This window comes from Martes martes (genome assembly GCF_963455335.1).
Source record: "Martes martes genome assembly, chromosome: 4".
Taxonomy (NCBI): domain Eukaryota; kingdom Metazoa; phylum Chordata; class Mammalia; order Carnivora; family Mustelidae; genus Martes; species Martes martes.
The window spans coordinates 179,319,733-179,340,986 of NC_137891.1; the positions used below are offsets into that span (position 1 = coordinate 179,319,733).

Below are 21,254 nucleotides of genomic sequence, written 5' to 3' on the forward strand. Positions count from 1 at the left end.
TGCCTCTTCTTCCTGCCGAAGCTGGACACGGTGGTTCCTCACCTGTGGGAGGTGGACTAACAGCCCCTAAAAGACATCAGGTTCCAACCCCTGGAACCTGTGACATCTCGCACAGGAAGTCTTTGCACAGGGGACCACAAGTCTTTGAGATGGGGACATCATCCCAGCTTTTCTGAGTGGACCCTAAAAGCAGTGACAAGTGTCTTTATAAGAGAAGCCGAGGGAGCTTTGCCACACACAGAAAAGAAAGCAAGGTGACCACAGCAGGTCCTGGAGGTGGCCGGCGGCCACCAGGAACTGGGAGAGATGAGGAGTGGACTCCTCCCGGAGCCCCCGGAGGGGACATAGCCCTGCCCGCCCCTTGACTTCAGCTCCCTTGAAACTGATTTTGGACTTCTGCCCTCCAGAAGGGAGAGAACAAATTTTGGTTGTTTTAAGACACCCGGTTTGTGGTAACTTGTTACGTACGGCAGCCGCAGGCAAGTAAGCTGTGACTGCTGGGGAGGCGGTGGGGAGGCTGCTGGAAAGGTCTGTTTCCCGGGCGCTGTCCTAGGACGGTTCTGTGCTCCACTCTGCGGGGCCGGCAGGACTTCCAGAAGGGGCTTCCTCGCACTTGGGCTTCCCCGGTCCTTCGCAGAGGCTCCTGCCCTGTGTGTGGGGAGTTGGGTCCATGAGGGGCCCGGGGCAGGCTCCCCTGCATCTGTCTTGATGCCAAGGTTGCTTCAGTCACCAGCTTGTCCCTCGGTCCATCTGCAGCTCCCGGAATCTAGCAAAACCTCTGGCTTCTGTGTGCTGAGCCGGGTAGCTGTCCTGTCGGTCACATTCGGGGACAACCTCACACCAACGCCCCTCTGGGCACAGTCCGCTTTCTGGCCCACGAAAACCGCTCCTGCCTCTTTTGCCGCAGCAGTTGTGAAGGGGAAGCAGTTGACTGTCTTCGGAGAAGCAGGTTTTTTGGATCCTTTTCTCTGTGGTCTGAGGACAGAGGCTTTGGAAGTCCACCCTTCCCACCATCACATGTTGTCCACGACCGCATGGAAACAGTATGTCTGGGTGTTTTCTGAGCATCGCAGACTCTATGGAGCCAAGGTCTGGTCTTCATTTTTAAATTCTGAAGGCATCACATTTCATTTTCTATAGAGGAACCTAAATCCCTGTGTCAGGGCCATAAAAGAAACCGGACACAAGGCACACAGAGGGAGACGAGTGACTTCATCCCATAAACCCCCCCTGGCTCCTGCTATGGGCCACACCCGGCTCTAGGTAGCCTGGGGACAGCATCAAACAAGCCCCTTCACGGGGCTTGGAATGGGAACCACACATGTGAGGGACACGGAGAATTTGCTGGTGTCCGGGATGGATCTCACGGAGCAGTCAAATCCTCACACTCACGCCCCCTCGGGTTCTAGCACTGGCCATCTATTGCCTCTTCCTCAAAGGACAGCACAAACAGGAATGCAATTCCTGGCCCCACCTTTGCCCTTGGAACTTTGTATGCATCCCTTTGGGGTCTCCCGAGACGTCCCAGGCTGACGTGACTGTCTCCGCTGCACTTCCTGCCAATGTGCTCGGAATCTGGTGTGCTTCCTATATTTTTCTTTATCATGAAGCACACAGCTGAGGTGTGTCTTTCACACATACATGTGACCGTGAATCATCAGACGGGCGACTGTATGTCCCAGGATGCTCTCCCGGCTGCCTGCTGGGGAACTGACTTCAATGCAGCTTAGAGGAGGGATGGACCGTATCTTTGGGGCTCAGCCCTCCTCCTGCCCCCCGACCCCCAAAGTCTCCGTGGGAACTTAGAATGAGCTGGGCTCAGATCACAGAAGATTTCATAGGCCAAGTATAGACCTGAGGAAAAGCCACACATAGTGACACTGACGTTCAACACGTCCTGTAGCACCTTCCCGTTGGTAACATTCAATCTGACCGTGACAATGAGGGAACATATGGATGATAGCAATGATAGCGTGACCTCCCTGACAAAGAGATTATAAAACTTTATTGCAGCGTCTCACAGCAGAAACGAGTTTGCAAGGACGGGACTATCTTGGGATCTTCAGAGGGGGTGCCCAGGAGCTCTAGGGTACAGAGGGAGGGAGCAAGCCGCCGCCGGGAGGGTAGCCACGCCCAGGGAGCTGACCTGTCCCCCAGAGCTCTTGCGACGCCACACTGCAGGGTCTCAGAGCCTCTGGCTGGACCTGGGGGCAGTAGGGGGTGCAGGGCACGGGCTCAGGGCACCATGTGCCACCACTTGAAGGAGAAGGGTTGCCGGCGCACGTTGGTGCCGCAGTGCACCTCCCCGTGCCGCACGTGGTAGGCGTAGAAGTCGTCGATGAAGGTGCAGTGCAGGCCCAGCGGCTCGAGCAGGGCGCGCACCTTCTCCTCCAGGCAGCAGCGGCCGTTGATGATGGGTCCGAAGGGCTTGGGGATGCCCAGGTGCTTGCCCAGCACCAGCATGTTCACCTGCAAAGGAGCGGGGTCCCAGCGCGGGGCCAACGGTGTGCAGCCTGCATTCCCCGCCCATGGGTCCCCTTTTCCTTCTGACCTTCAGCACTAGCAGCCCACTGCACAGATGGGGAAACGGAGGCCTCGACAGGTCAAGTGGGCCACCTCCAGCCACCCTGCTGGTCTGGGCCTTTTACCCAATTCTGTCGGACTCCAGCGCCCACGATCTCACCACTACACTCTCCTTCCCCCTCTGCCACCTTCTGGCAAATTCTCCGTCACTCCAGGCCCAGCTCAAGTGGTAGTGCCTCTGTGAAGCCGCCCATGAGTCCCCAGGCAGTGCTCCTCCTCTGGGCTCCTCCCGCAGTTGCCAGCCCGACGCCTGGCCCATCGCAGGCTCTCAGTAAGTATCCGTTGACTGGATGAATAAAGGACTACCTTTTTGGTGTCACTCTCCGTGTATTATCGTTTAAGTAAATGACTGTTTCCTCCCTTATACTGGAGGTGAGCGGAGGAGGATTCTGGCTCCAGGCCCACATGGGTTTGCATCCCAGCCCTGCACCTCGACGGCTGTGTGACCTCAGGCAGGTCACTTCACCTCTCTGAGCCTCATCAGCCAGACGAGCCCAAGTGGGTTTCCGCTGCTGTGACGCTCAGACGTTAGGCTCACGGAACCGGTGCGGGGTCCATCTCTGGGGCTCAGGAGTCGGGGACAGGCCTCTCATTCTCTGTTAAGGTCCAGACCCAGCCCCTGCTGAGTGTCTTATACCCTGAATTTCTGGGCCTGTTCCACACCCACGCCCCGACCTCCCACTGTGGGCTCCTGGGGTGAGTCACGGCTCATGCTCAGGCTCCTTCCAGAGCCTCCAGCAGCCAAGGTAGGAGCGGCGCCGATGACTTCATTCACCACGGCTCATCCCCTGCCTGGCACCAGCCTTCTTTCCTGCCTGGGAAACCCGGCGGGGCTCACACCGAGAAACAAAATGCCCGGGGCCAAGGAATTTTAGTCAAGATGCCCCCTCCTGCCTTGTTTTAGCCACAGAACCTCTTCCAAATAAAATCCTGTGTGGTACCTTGATGCCTAAAACAGAACAAATCCAAACTACCAGCTTTGAGGCACCGTCTTGGAACCCCAGTGACCTGGGGAAACCAGTTTGACGTCCCTGTGCTGGGGGCTCCTGGCTCCTCCCTGAATGTGACCTCCAGCCCCAGCAGGAGAGGGCAGCTGCGGGGCCCCAGCAGAACTGGGTGAGGTTTCTGCCTGGCCCTTGGGTATCCTTTGGAGAGACAGAATCAGGGCACAGGGATGGTAAAAATACAATAGATGTGGCTTTGAGATGGTGCTTGGCAGGGAGTGGGGCAGTCACGGAGAAAAGTTCTCGCCAACAGCGGGATCTCCCTCAAGCCCCCCTTCAGGGGACAGAATCCATCCAGCCTGGGCCATGCTAGCCTCGTGGCCTCAGAGAGGCCTTCCCGGACCGCCCCGTCTGAAGTGGTGTCCCCCCTCTATCCCTTCCAAATGCGACCCGAGAGCCAGGCTCAGCCGCTTGTTCTGCCCACCGCCTACCCATGGCGCCCCGCACAGGGAGGCCCACAGCGGGCAGTGCCATGTGGTGAGGGCATGGGCTCTGCAGCCAGATCCCCGGCTTCAAGCCCCAGCCCCGAATCCCGTGCTACCAGAGACCTGACTTCTCTGTGCCTCATCTTTGAGGTGGGAGTGTTGAGAGTCTTGGGCTCCCAGGGTGGTTGTGAGATGCCCAGAGCCGCCCTGGGAACTGCCTGCAGCCACGCAGACGCCAAGCCAACAGCCAAGCCCCCCGGATCCGCACCCAGGGTCCCTGACTTCAGGCCATTGGCAAAGGCGGGCTGACCCCGCAGACCACCTTCCTCACCATGTTTGGAAAATAGGCTTCGGCCTTGAGGGTCCCTTTGGCCTCCTCCTGGAGCTTGAAGAGCTGGGGGATGTCGATGATGTCCCGCTCGGTCAGGCCCAGCTCCCGCTTCAGCACCTCTCGGTTCCAGTCAATGCAGCTCTAGGAGCGTGGGTGGGGGGTGCGGTGGGCATGGTGGAGCCAACTGGCACGGGGGTTAGGGTGGGGGGGGGACGATGAGAAGGTGGAGGACCTGGGTGGGGGTGATGGGGCATGACAGGGCTGCCACGGGGAAGGGGTGGGGACAGCTGTGGGGGTGGGCAGTCTGGAGCTGAGGCCTGGCCAAGGGAAGGACCAAGGACAGGGTCGGGAAGACAGTGATGGGCACCTCCTTCTCTTCCCTCCTTCCCTCCCTCTGTTCTGCTCAGTCCCTCTGCCTCTGGCTTCTGCCTGGGTGTCCCCATCTTTACGGTCACTCCGGGTCTTTCTAGCACTTGGCCTCTCTCCTGCCAGTCGCTCTGTCTCTGAGTGTCCCCTGTCTTGCTGTGGCTCCAGCTTTCCTGACTTCTCTTCCTCTCTTTTCCACACATCACCACTATGTGTTCCCATAGTGGTGACTGAAGTCTGTCTGTCCCACACACGTTGACCCAAATCCCAAAGCCATTCACCAAGCCGACTCGCGGCCAGTGGGAGGCTCTGCCTTATGGGCTCCCAGGGAAGGGAAGGCGGTGGGGTGGGTGGCTCAGTCCCCCTGGGCTGAGGCATCCCCTGGACTGGGCACCCAGGCTAGTACCTCCACGTATGAATTATGTTCTTTCAGTTTCTTGTCTTTCAGAAGGTTCTTTATTTTCTGGTTTTTTTCTGTCATGGAGAAAAAGGAAAAAGAATGAAGATGATTTCAGAGGTCGATGTCTCTCTTCCCAGTAGGCACAGTGGGGACTCAGTTTTCCCATCTAGAAAATGGGGGCAGTTATAATCTCTAACGCACAGGTTCGTGGTGAGCATCAAGGAGGCAAAGGCCTTTAATAAAGTATTTCATCAGTGCAAGTTCTCCTTAAAAGTGTTTCTCTCACTCCTTTAAAGTATTTCCAGAGGGATCCCAGCTACCAAGAGGCAAACAGAGGTCTAAGCGTTGTCTGACGCCACGCAACATACTATAGATATCAGGTAAAAACTCTCATCCATGGGGAGTTACCAACACTGACCCAGCTCATGTCTGCGAACTTTAGGATTCCCTTCTGTGCTCCAGCGAGACGGCTTTCTTTCTTTCATTCCCTCCCTCCCTCCGTTCCTTCCTTCCATTCATCATTTGAACCAGACGGAACTTTCCTCAAGTTCTCAAACACATTTTGTTTTCTCCTTCCTCTGCGCCTTTGCAGTCACTGTTCCCTCTGTCTGAGATCTCTCTCTTCCTCTCATCCCACTGCCTGCCCCATTGGGCGAACTCCTGCTCCTTCCTCGAGATCCTGCTTGGTCTTTGCCTCCCCTAGGAAGCCTCCCTTGAACTCCTCCCAGACACTCCTAAAGCGCCTGCGCCACCATTGTCTCCTTGACTCACTTCCCCAGGACCGTGACTGAGCACCCGCCCCCCACCCACCCCTGTGACAGGGGGAGCTACTCCGCCCGGTTCACCCAGCATCCCTGGAGCTCGGCGTCGTGCCCGGGGCACGGGAGGCGCTCAGAGGAGAGCCGTTGCCCAAAGGCCCCCACCTGGCAACGGGCGACCACATGAAGGCAGAGAAAGGACCCCGGATGGAAGAACAAAGCAGAGCCGACTTACTTTTGACGCCTTCAAACAGCGCGGCTTCCCCGTGGCCCTCCTTCAGCAGCAACTCGAACAGCCTGTAACAGGACCTGGGGCTGGCCAGGAGCAGCCTGAAGCCCTGGGGGCAGAAACACTGGGCTCAGAGGTCAGCTTTGCCCCTGGGGCTCCCAGAAGTGCTGGCGCAGACCCAGGCTGCCCGTCTCCTTTGTGCCCCCTCCTGGGGTTGAGGGGGACCTGGTCAGGCTTATAAGGCCGGGCCTCCCAAGCAGAGTGCAGACCAATGCTTGGGAGCCCAGGGAGCAGGCGTGTGGCTTCCTTCAGGCAGCCCCCCCCCCCCAGATTGCGCACCTTCTTGTGCGCTGGGACGAAGCTCAGGAACTCATCCACGTGGCCCACGTGCAGCCAGTCGGAGTACAGCCTCACGGGGGCCTGCACCTGCTGGGCGCTGAGGAAGTCCTGCACGGCCTGGTGCATCTCGTGGTTCTCGGCGCTGCCGACACAGGATGAAGGGAGCGTTGCGGGGTCCGAGGGGCGACAGGGGGCCTCTGAGGGCATGGAGGTTTGCCAAGGGGGTCGAGGTTCTCCTTCAGCTAGGGAAGGGACTCAGAAGCCTGGATAACTTCATTCTATCCTCAAACATCAGAGGAGTTTACAATTTTCCAATTCCAGTTTTTTGGGGGGGGACACTGAGGCACCAAGTCAGTACGTGAGTAAGATGAGAGCTCGGAAAGCACTGCCCACGGACTCAGGCCAGATGCTGGGGTTGTGGGTGAACATGGGGCTAATCCATATTATCCAATCCGACCTCAGTGGGTAATCCCTTGTTAGCCACGTAGCCTTGGGGACATTCCTTTGCCTCTGTGGCCTTCAGTTTTCTTCCTGCTCTGGCCTCCAAGGGCCTTTCTGATCTAGCCCTTTGCTCTTTCTCACTCAGTCTCTTTCAGCCACTCTGGCCTTCTTGAACACACCTGGTTCAGTCCTGTCACAGGGCCTTTGCACATGCTCTTTGATATTCCAGGAACCCTCTACCCCAGCTCTCCCCACGGCCATGTCCTTATTGTCATCGGGCCTTAGCTCACGAGCTACCTTCTCAGCAAGGCCCTCCTGAGTCTCCCTATCAGTTCCCATTCCTCCTCTGTCCCTCTCTTTTTTATATTCTTCGCTCTTTGAAATTATCTTATTTGTTTACCTTTGTGTCTCCCCTACTAGAATAGCGGCAAGGCCTTGTCTGTTAGGCTCATGGCTGCCTTCCTTCCTAGCACCTGCCCAGTGCCTAGCACACAGAAGGTGCTCAATAAGTGTTCACTGATGGAGAGAGTGTAAGTGGCCGAGCTGGCATTTGAGTTTGGTCTGCCAGGCTCCTAAGCTGTATTCTTTGCTCTGTGTTTGATTCCTGTCTAAGTCCCTAAAGTTTGTCGAGGCTCTTGGGTTGGGAGCACGTAGGGAAAGCTTCTGTTGTAGCCTCTGCTTTTCTATGACATGCCTGGGTCTCCTCCTCCCCGCCCCTTCCCTCCGTCTTTTTTAAGATTTTAAAGGCACAGCAAGAGAGAAAACACAAGCAGGGGGAGGGGGAGAGGGAGAAACAGGCCTCCCGTGCAGCAGGGAGCCTGATGCGGGGCTCGATCCCAGGATCCTGGGATCATGACCTGAGCCGAAGGCAGATGCCCAACAACTGAGCCTCCCAGGCATCCCCCTTCCCTTCCCTTCTTACCTGGGGTAGCTGCTGCCCCCAAAGAGGATCCTGCCCAGAGGGTATTTCTTCTTCCCAACCGTGACCGGGGGGCTCACTTCCAGGTTTCCAAAGGAGTCGAAGGTAGAAGCCTCTCCGGTTTCAGTTTCGCGAGTCACGTAGCCAAAATCCGGACCCTGAGATGGGAGAGGCATGGGCCAAGCTTTAGAGAGCACGATCCCTGCGTGAGGACAGGGTGGGGGCCAGGTCACAGGCAGGATCCGGTAGCGGTCAGACCTGGCACCAAGTGGGCACCGCTATGATCTGCAGGACGCCACAGGAGCGCTGACTCAGATGGTAAGAAAAGGGACGAGCACTTATGGGGTGCTCCATGCGTGCCTGCTGCTTTGTAAACCCTAACTCCAGCATTATAACAAATCTATGAAGTATCATTTTTTAAAAAAAGATTTTATTTATTTATTTGACAGAGAGATCACAAGTAGGCAGAGAGTCAGGCAGAGAGAGAGGGGGAATCAGGCTCCCCGCTGAGCAAAGAGCCCGATGCGGGGCTCGATCCCTGGGATCACGACCTGAGCCGAAGGCAGAGGCTTTAACCCACTGAGCCACCCAGGCGCCCCTATGAAGTATCGTTTTTGTCCTCATTCTGCAGAGAAGAACGAAGGTCAGAGTGGTGGGTGACGTCTTCGGGCCCCACGGCCAGCTGGTGGAGGGATCTGAGCTGTGTCTCCAGCAAGCCCTCTAGGACCACACTGTGCTCCGTCCTGCCTGGCCTGGAACTGGATTCACCGAGGGACCGTGATGTCCCTGCGTGGGTCTTCATGGGAAGAATGGGTTGGTGACACATCTCACCCCCTCGGTGCGTTTCCTGTGGCTGGGGGAACGCAGCCAGTGGCTTAGAGCAACACACGTGGATTCTCTTTCGGCTCCAGAGGTCAGAAGTCTGAAAGCACTCTCACGGGGCTAACCTCAGGGTGTGGTGGGGCCGGCTCCCTCTGGAGGCTCTGAGTCTGTTTCCTTGTTCTTTTAGCTTCTAGTGGCTGGTGGCCTCTTCCCTCAACTTCATGTCCTGTGTTTCCACCATCACGTGCCTTCTCCCACCCTGTCTTCCCTCTTCCAAGGAGCACCATGATGGTACAGAGCCCGCCAGATAACTCAGGGGCACCTCCCCATCTTGGGGTCCCTGACTTAATCACATCTGCCAAGTCTTTTTGCCACAAGAAAGCATCAGGTCCTGGGGATTAGGGCAAGGCTGTGTTTGAGGCCACCACTCTGTCTACTGCACTAGCCCTAGCTTTCTACAAAAAGGGAATCGTTCCCATTCCTCTTCTCCCTTTCTAACAGCGATGCCAGCCTGACTCCCATGCCCACTGTGCCCTAGAAACTTCATGACCGCAAAGCTGAGCCCAAAGGGCAGTGCCCACCAGCATCGGGGAGTCAGTTGGTCACACCCTATGCTTGGCCTTCCCAACACTGCACGCTCTTGGGTCCTCTCAGTCTCCTGTGCACGGGACAGGGAGTCCCCAGCCTCGTCCCTAGTCTTTGATTCTCTACAATTCTCTTCCTCTTGGTGCTGTCACCCAGTCTCACAGAACACCGACGACGTGCTGACAACCCTACATGTCTCCCTCCTATCTGCACATCCCCACTAACCCCAGACGGCCATCCACTGCTTGCTTGACTTCCCACTCGGGCGTCCACCAAAAATCTCACACTTGCCCCAGATGAAACGGTCGGCCCCTCTTCCCTCATCCCCCATCCCTCCCACAGTTCTCCCCACCTCAGGGCAGGATGGCTGCTGGTGACAAATGTTAAAGCCTGCCGTCAACTTTGGCTTCCCTCTCTCTCACAGGGGTCAGGGAATCCTGTCGGCCGGGCCTTCAAAGCATGTCCAGAATGTGGCCGCTTTTCATGTCCAAACCTGCACCCCCATCGCCTCTCACCGGGTTACTGTGCCTACTCCCTCCCCGCACTGCCTGCCCCCATTCCCTGTCCCTTCCCCACACCGCCCCCCCCCCCATCTATTCTCAACAAGGAACCAGAGCTTCCCTTTTATAACACCCATCAGGTCATAATCCTCCTGCAACAACCCCCAGTTTCCCAGAGTTTAAACAAAGAGCCTTGCAGTGGCCCACAGGACCTGCCCCCCACTCAGTCCCCTCCATCTCTCTGACAGTCTCTCCTTCCACCTTTCCCTCACTTTTTCCTCCAAATCAATACAGCTTTTATTGTATCTTTCAAACATCGCAAATGAGCCTGGAAAATCATCCGGCATCTCGCTATTCCTCTAGCTGGACGGCTTGGATCTGACTCGTCGGCCCACTGAAGTGTTCCTCTTTCAGAAACATAGACACCGTCCCCCAACTTCCCAATATCCTTATTTTTAACTCCTGTGGCTTGCTGGATCAAAGCTGCTGCGTTTGATACAAGTTCAAGGTCGTTTCCTTCAAGAGTTAACTCATCTTTCTGGGCTCAACACCCGGCCTCATCTGAACCCTGCAAATGTATTTTTCACCCAAGAAATTTTGGATTTCAACAAGAGAACCATTCTCCTGAACAACGACACTGATGGGGAAGTGAGTGTACCCACACCTCGTTCCGGAAAGGAAGTCCAGGGGCCACGTCCTTGACCGTGCTCTGTACACAACTACAGATAGTACAGACAGGGCAAACGGTAGCCAGTTCTGGTGTGGTGCTCACCATTTGTCCACATAGAGCCTCTTCTTCTTTGCAAGGAGACTGACTCCTACACTGATGTGATTGATGTCCCTCCGCAGGGCTCCCCTGGGGCCCTTCCCGAGTGATGTCAACATTTTCTGGAACATCCACGGTCCAAGGCTGAGAACCATCTTCGTCCTCAGTAGATGCAGCACAGAGACCTCACTCTTCCTCCTGCTCACTCTGCTCCGCCCCTTCTGGCCTCCCGGCTCTTCACTCGACATGCGAGTCCTGCTGCTGTCTCAGGACCTTTGCACTGGCTGTTTCTTCTGTCTCGTATACTCTCCACCCAGACATCCATACAGCCAAATCCTTCACCTCTTTGGAGTTTTTGCTCCAGTGTCAGCTTCCCAAAGTGGCCCTACCTTGACCATCCTATTTAGAATTGCAATGTAATTCCCCCACCCGACCACTTTGGCACCTGGGAGCCCCTTGATTCTGTTTTTTTTTCTTCCTACAGCACTAGATTTCACTTTCCAACACGCAGTATAATTTACTTATTCACCATACTGCTTGTTTATCGTCTGTCTTTCTGGGCTAGAATGTTACCTCCGTGAGGGCGGGATCTTTGGCACTGCTCGCGGATAGATTCCAAGTGCCTGGAGCAAGGCTGGGCCCAGAGAACGGGCTCCAAGGATATAGGATGAATGAACGTTAAGTTCACATGAGTCACTGCCTTGGCCGTTGCCGCGAGAGGGGCTCCGTTCCACAGGCTGCAGGCTTGGATTTCTGAAGGTGAATGAAGGTGCGCCCTTTGCAGAAGTGCCCCCCGCCCCCAGGAGTGGGAGGGGCAGGGGACACCCCAAAAGCTACCTGATACAGTGTCTGGCCCAGACTTAGACATGTGTCACCCTGTCCGCTCTCCTCGAGTCTCTGTTCACTGAAGCCCCAGAGTGTGCAAATCCATTCTCGAAACCTGCTGATCTCCCGTTTTCATGACCAGAGAGCACACCTGGGCTCACCTCTCGCATTCACTCGCATTGAGCTGGCTTTAATAGCGTTATTGTGTTTTAAGTGTTTACCTTCCCAGCTGCCTTCTATTTACAGTAAGCACCGCTGGTTTTCTGCTTACAGGTGGTATAACATTTACCGACATGGTCTAATGGGAAGAATACCCACCGTGCGTCAAGCTGTGCGCTAAGCGGCGGCCCCTGAGTGGTGAAAAGGGAGATGACAAGACAGTGATTTATAACAAAACAGGCCCGAGCAAACCAACGAGGTGCCGCAGCCCAGAATGCCAGGGACCACGGCGGGGCGTCCTCCAGCACCGGGGATGGTCTCACAGTGGAGAGCACTGCAGCCGAGACCTGGAGGCGGGGACACCGGCAGACGTGGGAAGCCGGAAGAGCATTGTGAGCAGAGGGAACGGCATGTGCAAAGGCTATGAGGTGAGCAGCAGTTGGGCCCATTTGAAGGACGGGAAGGAGGTCTATGGGGTTTGGAGCTGGGTGAGGGGCAGGGAGAGTGGCCCGCAATGAGTTTGGAAAAGCCGATGGGGATGCTGTCTGGTGACAAGGTTGACTTTGAGCCCAATTCTCTTCCTGAGTGATGGGCATCGGAAAACCACAGCCATGCTTGCCTAAGAACGTGTCGCAGCCTCTCATCCAAGCCTGGGTGTGGGAGAGGCGGGGACCCCTGTGCTGAAGTGTCCGTCTGCCTGGAAGGACTCTGGAGATGTGGCTGGTGATGTCAGAGAATCTGGCCTCTGTCACCCTGGGAACATGGCAGTGGGAGACGGGCCGCTGAGCAGAGCAGGGCTGAAAGCAGGGGAGGGACTAGGGTCCCCACGGGCCAGCGGGATTATTTATCCCAGTGGTGGTCCTGAAACAGGGATAACCTGGTTCCAGTTGGAGAGACGCCATGGACCCAACGAAGTCTCTCCGTCATCACCACCCAGGGCAGGGGAGTGAGTGAGACTCAGACGAGTTGCTGAGTTGAACTCAGATTTCCTTTCAAAGCCTCCTGTGTGGGCAGGGCTGCCTCCTCTTCCCTGGGGCTCAGGGTGCTCCCCGGCAAGAAAATCTTGCACCCCACACCCTACACTCCTTCCTCCGTACTTCCCCGGTGCCTGGAGTCAGGGGCTCTCAGCACCCGGGGTGCGTGCCTGGCGGCACATGGGGTACAGAGCTCCCCGGGGCCAGGCCTGCCCGGTTTGGGTGCCAGCTTCTCCTCTCTTCTGGTGACCTTGGAAAAGCGGTTGCCCCTCTCTGAGCCTTGGTTTCTTAATCTATAAAATGGGCCTAGTGATAATATCTAGATTAAAGTTTGCTGGACAAATTAAATGAGTCAGTGCATGTAAAGAATTTGGCATCGTGTCTGACACAGGACGCATGCGCGATGAACGTAACTATTCCTATCATTAGCATTCTGCGCTGAGCTTACGCGATCCTGCTGGGCTAGTCCAGCTTGATTCACCGACATGTCACCCCACCCCCAAACACCTGCAGAGTCACACCTGGGAAATGACCACTCTGATCCCCAAACCCACCTCATATGCCCCCACAAAGGCCAGACTCCTCTCCCCCAAAAGACAGAGCCTCCAGCCAGACACTGAAGAAGGTTCCAGTCCTGGCCCAACCCACACCTTGCAGCAAGAGCATCTTCAATGGGGCAAGGAAGCCACAGCCGGACCTGATGTCCTTGGCAGGGTTATTTTGAGGACAGGCCAAACTCACGGCTGGAAAGAGCTTTGGGAAAGGGAGAGCCAGATCTCATCTCAGCGGCGACGAAAAGGCCACGACCCACCTGCATGATCGCTGCCCCAGCAGGAAGGGCTTCTGCTATGGAGCCGGGGTGCTCGGCCACAGGTGGTGAGGAAGGGGGCCTTGGGCAGGGGGATCTCAGCAGCCACGGCCCCACCAGCACGTACCAGCAGGCATTTGATGGGGAACTCCTTCAGGCCCCTGTTCCTCGGAGAGTCAAAGACCACAGGCAGGGTCTTGTGTGGGGCTTGGATGTAGCCAATTTCTATCTCGTCCTGTGCAGAGCGAGGGGAAGGAGGGCTGATGGTCATGGTCGTGACACCCAGTGCAAGGAGGGGGGGCATGGACCCATTCACTCTCCCTCTGTGGTCAAGGGCAAATTCCCGTGCAGTGTTCGACGAGAGAACAGAGCTTATCATCCCATGTGTGCACAGAAGGGCTCACCCCCCCACTGCTGGTGAGTGCTGGGGCTGAGTGCTGTAGGTGCTGGGGACCTGGTAAGTGAGCCTCAGGCCCTATCCTCGGGGAGCTGGTCACCTAGCACCCAGTGTGAGGAGGTGATGGGTCAGGGAGTAGGGGCTCCTGATGGGGTTGAGACAGGCAGAGAAGGGGGGGCAGTTCAGACCCAGCCTTGCCCACAGGGCAGAAGTGGGGAGGGCTCCGAAGTGCACCTGGTACAAATCCTGCCTGTATTCTGATAGACAGATGTGATGTTGGATGGGAACCCCTCTTTGACCCCCTGAAACGGCCCTTCTTGTAGGTCAAAGACAGAGTTACCAGCACTTTTATACTGTTCCGTCTGACTTAGCCCAGAAAGGACTTTGAGAAAGGAAGAGGTGTTCTCTGTGGGTTTAGGAGAGGGATGGGAGATTTTTTGGAGGGGAGACTTTCGAACTGGGATTGTACGAGCGGGACCTGGATGTGGGGGATGGGAACGGGGAGGACAGCGGAGAGAGGGAACAGCACAAGCAGAGGCACAGAGGAGGTGGGCGCAGGGGGAATGCCACGGGAGGGCAAAGAGCCCGAGAAAGCAAGGGAGTGGCGAGAAGGTTCGGGTCGGTCTGGCAGCTGCCTGCAGCCACCGCCCCGTGCCGGGTGCTGGGGTGCTGAGCTGAGTGAGACTCAGCTCCTCGGGGGGCTCATGGCCTGATGGGGAGCCTGGCACAGAACAGGGAGACAGTGTGGCCACCAGGCTGGCCAAAGGTGAGGGACAGCCAGGTTGGGGTGGGGTGGGGCTGGAGGCAGGCTGAGAGGGAGGAGATGGAAAGTGCTGGAGCAGGGGTGTGGCCTGGTGTGGAGGCTGAGCCCGGGAAGGCTGGCTGGGAGGAGGGCCCCTGGAGGGATGGGTTGAGCTCCAACCCTCTGAACTTTGCGTCATTTCTCGAGGGCATCTGAGGGTTTCCAGGCAGGAAGGTGGCCTGTATCTTGGTGACCCTGCCAGACAGGCAGTGGCTGGCCGTAAAGGTCGCTTTACTCACCAGCCTGAGCCCCCACGTGCCCGGGCCCTCAGAAGCGCCTCACTTCCTGGCCATCTGAGGAAGGGTGGCCCCCAGCCCCAGGAGCCTGGGCCCCCCATGTCCCCTGACCTTCAGGAAGATCCACCCTATGTGTCTCACCCCCCTGCCCCACAGGGCACAGACCTGCATCCACCGGTCATCGTTGCTCTGCTCCTTGGAGGGGACAGTGACCTTGCACTTGGCTTCCTTGGCTAGAGCTATCACTGACTTCAGGAAGTTCTCATTTTCAAACACCCTAGAAAGGGCAAGAAAGAAGCTTCTCAGGGCTCTGGATTCAGCAGACAGTGGCCTTGGCCAGGCTCTGAGGGGGCAAGCTGGACCCCTGCAGGGTCCCTAGGGGTGGAGCAGGAGCTCAGGCCTGGACGGATGGGGGGAGGGGCACAGTGGTGGCTCAGGAGATGCTCGTGGCCTGGATGGCAATACCGGCTCAGCCTTTCTCTCTGCTCTCAGCAAACATCTCACTGAACTCTTACAACAATCCCTGAGGGGACTAGCGGGTTCTCCTTCCATCTGGGAGAAGCCACAATGAGGAGGTCAACGCTCAAGGTCATGCCACATGGGGAGACAGCACCAGGCTTTGAACCCAGGCCTTGCTGGCTTCCAGCCTGCATCCTGACCTCCCGGCAACCACCAGCTCCCCCCTCACCCCTTCTGCCCAGAAGCAGCTGCAAGAGAAGAGTGGGGGGTCCCTCTGAGACCCAGCGTACTCAACAGGTGTTCTCAGATGGTGAGATGGAGGCCAAGGCTCCTCAGGGCAGCTTGTTAAAGGGCAGCTGGGCCCCATCCCCAGACCCCAGACCCCACAGTTCTGGGGTTGGCCGGGAACATGCATTTGAAATGGTTTCTGGTGCGGGAGGTCCACAGGCCGCCCACTGAGCCCGGGCAGGCTGGCTCAGAGACTGAGGGCTTTCATCGGCCCGGTCTAGAAAACTCTCTAGGCCTTCGGGAGAGAAAGCTGCCCCCCCCCCCCCAGCCTGCATTAGAGCAGGAGAGCAAGGACAAAACAGCAGCAACAGGCACTTCCCTGTCTTTTAATTCCAAACTGGCCAGAAGCCTTCAGCATGTTGCTGTAGGAGTCAATTCCCCCCATTTAAACAGCAGATATTCTGGGGGCGGGGGCTGTGGCCAGAAGCCAGGGCCCCTCCCGGTGCATCTGTGCCCCGCCCGGGACCCTCACCTGCACACGTACACCTCCTCTGGGGGCTGAGTGTTCGGGGTCATGATCCAGGGGGCCACACGGAAGACCACGCTGTCTTGGAAAAGCAGGGTGGCGGGAAGATCCTGAAGGTGTGGGTGAGGCCAGGGCTGTCACCATGGCCGGGCCCCAACACATACCACCTCCCGGCAAGGCTCTATACCCCCACCCACGAGCTGGGCCAAGGCCCAGGAGCTCGTGTCTCCCCTCGGGCTGCCATTTGGCCTACCGGGTTGGACGTGTCCAGCAGGGAGATGGTGAGGGAAATGAGCCCCGGGAAGGTGACGTCTGGGAAAGCGAGGCCCTCCACGTAGAAGTCCATGCTGTGCTGGCCACCCGGGAGCTCCAGGGGGTGACTGGGCTGCTGGGGCCCCAGGACCACCCTGTACCTGGAGATGTGTTTGCCACCTGGTGGAGAAAGGAGACTCAGGTCTTCATTTCCCTGGTGCCGTGATGCCTTCCTAAGGCTACCACACTCAGGATGACATGTCACAGCTAAATGGGCCCACCGTAGGACAAAGAAACTAAGGCATCAGGTGGGACATTGTCCCCTGGCTGGGGCTCCGGGGGTGGAGTGATGGGGGAGGGGGAGTCTGAGCCATTCCCAATCATATACACACCAGTCCAATACACATTACAGTTCATTCATTCATTCATCATTCATTCATTCATTCCTGAGCACCTGCCCTCGGCTGACACCTGGGGAGACCAGGGAGGTAGTCCCTGTCCTAGTCCCCAAGGAGTACACATCCTCCTGGGTAAGGAAGGAGGACCAGAGACAGTCAAATCACAGATGGTAATGAGTGCTGTGATGGAGAGAACCCCGAAGGGTCGTGGAAGGCTTCCTGGAGGAAGGGATGCCTCAGCGGAGGCAAAGATTTGGTTTGCCACTAAATCAATGTCAGTCTAATCAAGCTGATCTGGGATGGAAGTAAGTCAGGTCAAGTCGTGCCTCTGCACAAAGCCCTCAGCTGGCCTCCCACGTGGCTCAGACTAGAAGGCAGAGTCATCCCCTGCCTACAGGAGCTGGCCCCGCCCCTTTCTTCTCCACACTCATCAACCACCTGAATGCCTCGTCCTGCACTCCAGCCACACCGGCCTCCCTGCCTGCCTTCCTCAACCCCATAGGACGATCGCACCCCAGGGCCTTTGCACTTGAGCTTCCCACTGCCTGGAATGCCCTTCCCCTGGGTGTCTGCGTGACTGTTCCCACACCTCCTTCTGCTCAAATGACACCTGAGGGGGGAAGCCTTCCCCAGCCCCCTCTCCTCCGGGCCCCCAGGCTCCACCCCTTAATCACAGCCCCTTCCCTGCTGCATTCTTCTGTGCAGGATTCAACCCCATCAGACACACTAGATGCTTTACTTAGTTATTTGGTACATGGTCTCTCTCAACCCAGCAAGAGGAAAGTGACACGTGGACAGGAGCTTTGTCCTGCTCTTTGCTCTATGCCCTGAGCCTCGAATAAGCCCGGCACTCAGCAGCGGGGGCTTGTGAGCCGCTGAGAAGTTCATACTGTCTTTGATGAGCAGGATGCTGGAGATCACACTATTACCTAACACCGCGGTCTGCTCGGCTCGGATGCAACACTCTCTGTAAACAAGAGTCCTGTGTGTGTGTGTGTGTGTGTGTGAGTGTGTGTCAGAGAGGAAGAGACAGACACGTTACAGAGTCCTGGGGAGGGAGCTCCTCGGTGCTCACCAGCACCAGACACCAGCTTCTTGTTTCTTTGTATTTCATCTGCCTGCCCTTTCTAGAAGGGAGAGGCAGGGATGTCCATCTTGCTCACTGCTGTACCTCTGGTTCTTAGAACGTGCTACTGAACAGGGGCTCAGGAATTATTTGCTGAAGGGGGGTGCGAAGGGGCTGTGCCGGGGCGGGAAGGGGACCCCAAGGTGAGGACCGAGGGTGACTCACGGCTGGCTTGAAACACCCTGACTTTGTCCATCTCCGACTTGGACACGTGGAGGAGCAGCCGGTGCTTGGTGAAGAAGTCCCTGGGGGTGTTGGTGATCAGGGTCACCGGGGACATGTCCTCCAGGTCTGGAACGAGAAGACCCTCTCCTCTCTCGCGGCTCCCCTCAGACCCCACCCCCCTCAACCCTGTCGCCTGGTTTTATCTTCATCACGCCCTTGCCAGGATTTAAGTGGTGATTTTCATTTTGGAATGAGCTTAGGAGGCAAACTCAGTGAAGCAGGGGCCACGGCTGGCTTGTCAATTGCTCTGTCCCCAGCCCCTGGAGCCTAGAAGCATCTAGAAGCCCCTAGAACAAGGACTAGGGCATGGCAGTGTGCTGGGTAACTATTTGAGTGGATGGGTTTTTCCTCTGGGCCTGAGTGGGACGTGAACCAACCCAAATGATAGCCAACACAGGTGTGGGGAGAGCAAAGCTGGACGGGGGTCTCCACTGGGCATTAGCTCCCAGGTGAAGGGAATCGGAGGTAGTGGGTTCGAGCCCTGGATCCGTGGGAGCCTGGGAGGTATTTCCTCTCTCCGTGCCTCTGCTTCCTCGTCAGTAAACAGAGCTAAGGGTAGTGCCCACGCACAGGGGAGGGTGAGGTCACGTGTATGAAGGGCTTAGTGCGGCAGCCCGCGTCCCGGGAGCGCCCATGAAGGGTACTGGCTATTTTGATTAGGGCTGGGCACTGCGTGGGGGCTGCCCCTTGGCATCAGGCAGAGACAATTGCATGCAACTTCCAAATACATCCATTTCTATGCTGCCCTAGCAGCTCCCCGGGAAGGCCAGCGCTGCCGCCGTGGCTGGCCGACGTCACCCCCCCCCCAGAGTCCTCTTCCATCCCAGCCACCCTTCGGAGGGGTGCTGCCGGCGGAGACCCTGTGCCCACCACCATTCTTGTGTCCCCCCCCCAACCCCCGTGGTGTCAGGATGCCTGGTTCCACATCCCGAGCCTGTGACTTACTGACTGTGTGACCTTAAGCAAATTGTTTCGCTTCCCCATACCTCAGTTTCCCCATCTGTCAAATAGGGCTGAGGACAGTACGTGCTTCCCAACCTTGTACTGAAGGATCAGAGGAGTTAATTCTGAAGAGGTCAGAGCAGTGTCCAGCATGGGGCAGTGACTCCGGGCTGCTGTGACAGGACTTTGGGGCGGAGTTTGGCTTTCATTTTGAATGATTTCGGGTCCCAGGTTTGACCCAAGAGCAGAAATTTAGGTTGGGCCGTAGTCTGGAGCATGGGGCCTGGAGGAGGCATTGGGAGACTCAGTCCCGGTCCTGGCTCTTCTCTGGCTGCTGTGTGACCTTGGGTAAGTCACTTACCCTCTTCAGGACCTTGTCCATGCTTCTTCTTATGCAATGGACAGGCTAACAAGAACATGCTTCCTTTAAACCCCGTCTCTGAGGACTGTTACCAAGCTCAGGCTGCATAGACAAAAGGGTTTTACAAAAAGACCAACCAAGCTCTATTTCCATGAGCTCTCTGGGCAGCAGGGTGCTGAGGGGCAGGGGTCCTCACCTTGGCTGTCCAGCACGTCATCGTCCCTGCAGTCCATTGTGGAAGATTTGGGATTGTCTCTGTCACAGTTCACCAGCAGGATGGCGCCTTGTCCGCGCGGGCCCCAGGTCCAGGTCCTCTGTGGACACCCAGCAGAGATGGGCCACATCTAGAAACCTGCATATGTCCCTCCAGCTCTTGGGGGAAGCATAACCGCTCTCCCCCCAGCCCCTCACGAGTCTTGTGTGGTTTACAGATCTCGCTCCCACATCAGCGAATTCTTTAGTCCCAAGAGGGGATTGTTCGCCCGCTCCAAAAATCCTAAACATGGTCACCAAAAATGCAATTCAACCACTTCAAAAAATGACCCCCAAGATAGTAAAATTTATTTTAACAGCTTAAAAAAAAAAAAACTGTCAGATTGGCAAACTGGACTGAGCTAAATATTTATGCCAAGATCCTAATCTAAATCGTTACTCTTAAGTGAACTCTTCATTACTCATTCGCCAAAGTGTAGGTACTATTCTTAGCAGCCAGTTGCTGTCTGTCCCAAGATTAAAGCAAATTCAGCAGCCCCTCCCAGCAGGGATCTAATAGGGATGACATCTTCTATTTGCAGGACAGCGTTGGCCCCTGGGAATGACTGCATTCTGGGTGGGACAGAAAGACGGATTGCACTGCCAGAGTTGTAATCCCTCCCTCCACTTTTAGCTGACCCCACGGAGGGATCTTCATCTTTTGACAGGACATAACCTCCTAAAGGGCACACCAGCATTAAGCTGTACAGGCAGCTTGGGGATTTCAGGCACACCCTGGGCTTTGTCCTCAGACCCAGGTAGGGCTATCTGTATGCCGAACCTCTTAACACTCCACTGTCTTTCAGCAACAGATTCACTGACCCAGCGCAGCTACTTCCCTCTTCTGCCCCCTGCCCATTCCCCCTTTCTCTGCTCCCCACTCCCTGTGGGCAGCACCGTGGGGACCTCTCCCCCTAGCCAGGGAGAGGGATTAATTCCCCCCCCCCCCCCCCCCCCCGCCGAGTTAAGAACTGCCGACAAATTTTTTCTCTTCTGGGCATTAACCTGATGACTCTATAGTTTCTAATTTGCACAACACGTTCTCTGAACTCACAACCGGTGAAAATCTAGTTTTGCAAAGGAGATGGGAAATACATACATCAAAATGGTGAGGGTGTTTTTTTGTTTTCTGCCTCCGGGGACAGACGGCCATTCATGCCATCACCACCAGAGGGCGCAAGAGGAGAGCCTAGCAGAGGGAGCACCTGGAGTGTCAGGAGGCTTGAGCGTACCTGGCCCTTCTTGGCACCGATGGGCTTCGCTTTGCCAGTGCGGGTGATGTCCGTGCTCAAGGAGATTTCTGCAATCCCACCGAGTAAGAGGAGAGGGTTGGTGAAGGTACAAGGTCAAGGCACTCTGTGTGGCCCCTGGGAGATTGTCTGCCCCACGGCTTCTCTCCCTCCCCTTCCGAGACACAAATTCAAAGACACCCCCATGTCTCCAAAGAAGATGTTTAACAGCAACCCAGAGAGCAGAGCTGGAGCTTCTGACCACACCCATCCTCCTTGGCAGGGGTTTGGGGGGCCTTGCCACAGCTGTGATGCCAACCAGATCCTACACATCTGGCCACCTTCGGCGGCTCGGAAAGAATTCAGAAAGATTTCCTGGCCACCCCAATGGGATGCTTGGAGCCAAACTCCTGGAAGGACACCTAACCAGGCTCTCAAAGGCCTCTGGCCCCAATGTTAGTCCCCAGTGACCTTGGAGCCGGGGATACAGTGGTCACTCCAGCCCCACCTGGCTTTTCCTGATGTGCATTATGGCTGCAGTGGGGACAAACCATGGCCCCAAACCTACCCTACTCTGTCCAGATGTC

General features: G+C 56.6%; 1 protein-coding gene and 1 pseudogene across 2 annotated transcripts in view; both read right to left on the reverse strand.

Annotated features, from left to right (window-relative positions):
• Positions 1 to 1,980: 1,980 nt before the first annotated feature.
• PADI4 (peptidyl arginine deiminase 4) overlaps positions 1,981 to 21,254 on the reverse strand; it is a 36,255-nt gene continuing 16,981 nt past the window's right edge. The window contains exons 4-16 of the mRNA XM_080803063.1: positions 20,671 to 20,738; positions 19,383 to 19,500; positions 17,824 to 17,949; positions 16,136 to 16,314; positions 15,889 to 15,992; positions 14,835 to 14,946; positions 13,362 to 13,469; positions 7,799 to 7,953; positions 6,436 to 6,577; positions 6,103 to 6,205; positions 5,116 to 5,183; positions 4,344 to 4,484; positions 1,981 to 2,469 (exon numbers count right to left, since the gene is read on the reverse strand). Of these exons, the coding sequence (XP_080659189.1) occupies positions 2,236 to 2,469; positions 4,344 to 4,484; positions 5,116 to 5,183; positions 6,103 to 6,205; positions 6,436 to 6,577; positions 7,799 to 7,953; positions 13,362 to 13,469; positions 14,835 to 14,946; positions 15,889 to 15,992; positions 16,136 to 16,314; positions 17,824 to 17,949; positions 19,383 to 19,500; positions 20,671 to 20,738 (1,658 nt within the window). The 3' untranslated portion in view covers positions 1,981 to 2,235. The remainder of the gene's footprint in view (positions 2,470 to 4,343; positions 4,485 to 5,115; positions 5,184 to 6,102; positions 6,206 to 6,435; positions 6,578 to 7,798; positions 7,954 to 13,361; positions 13,470 to 14,834; positions 14,947 to 15,888; positions 15,993 to 16,135; positions 16,315 to 17,823; positions 17,950 to 19,382; positions 19,501 to 20,670; positions 20,739 to 21,254) is intronic.
• Positions 9,971 to 10,623, reverse strand: LOC308340757 (large ribosomal subunit protein uL6-like; annotated as a pseudogene). Its single transcript has one exon. The product of its transcript is annotated as a large ribosomal subunit protein uL6-like (transcript).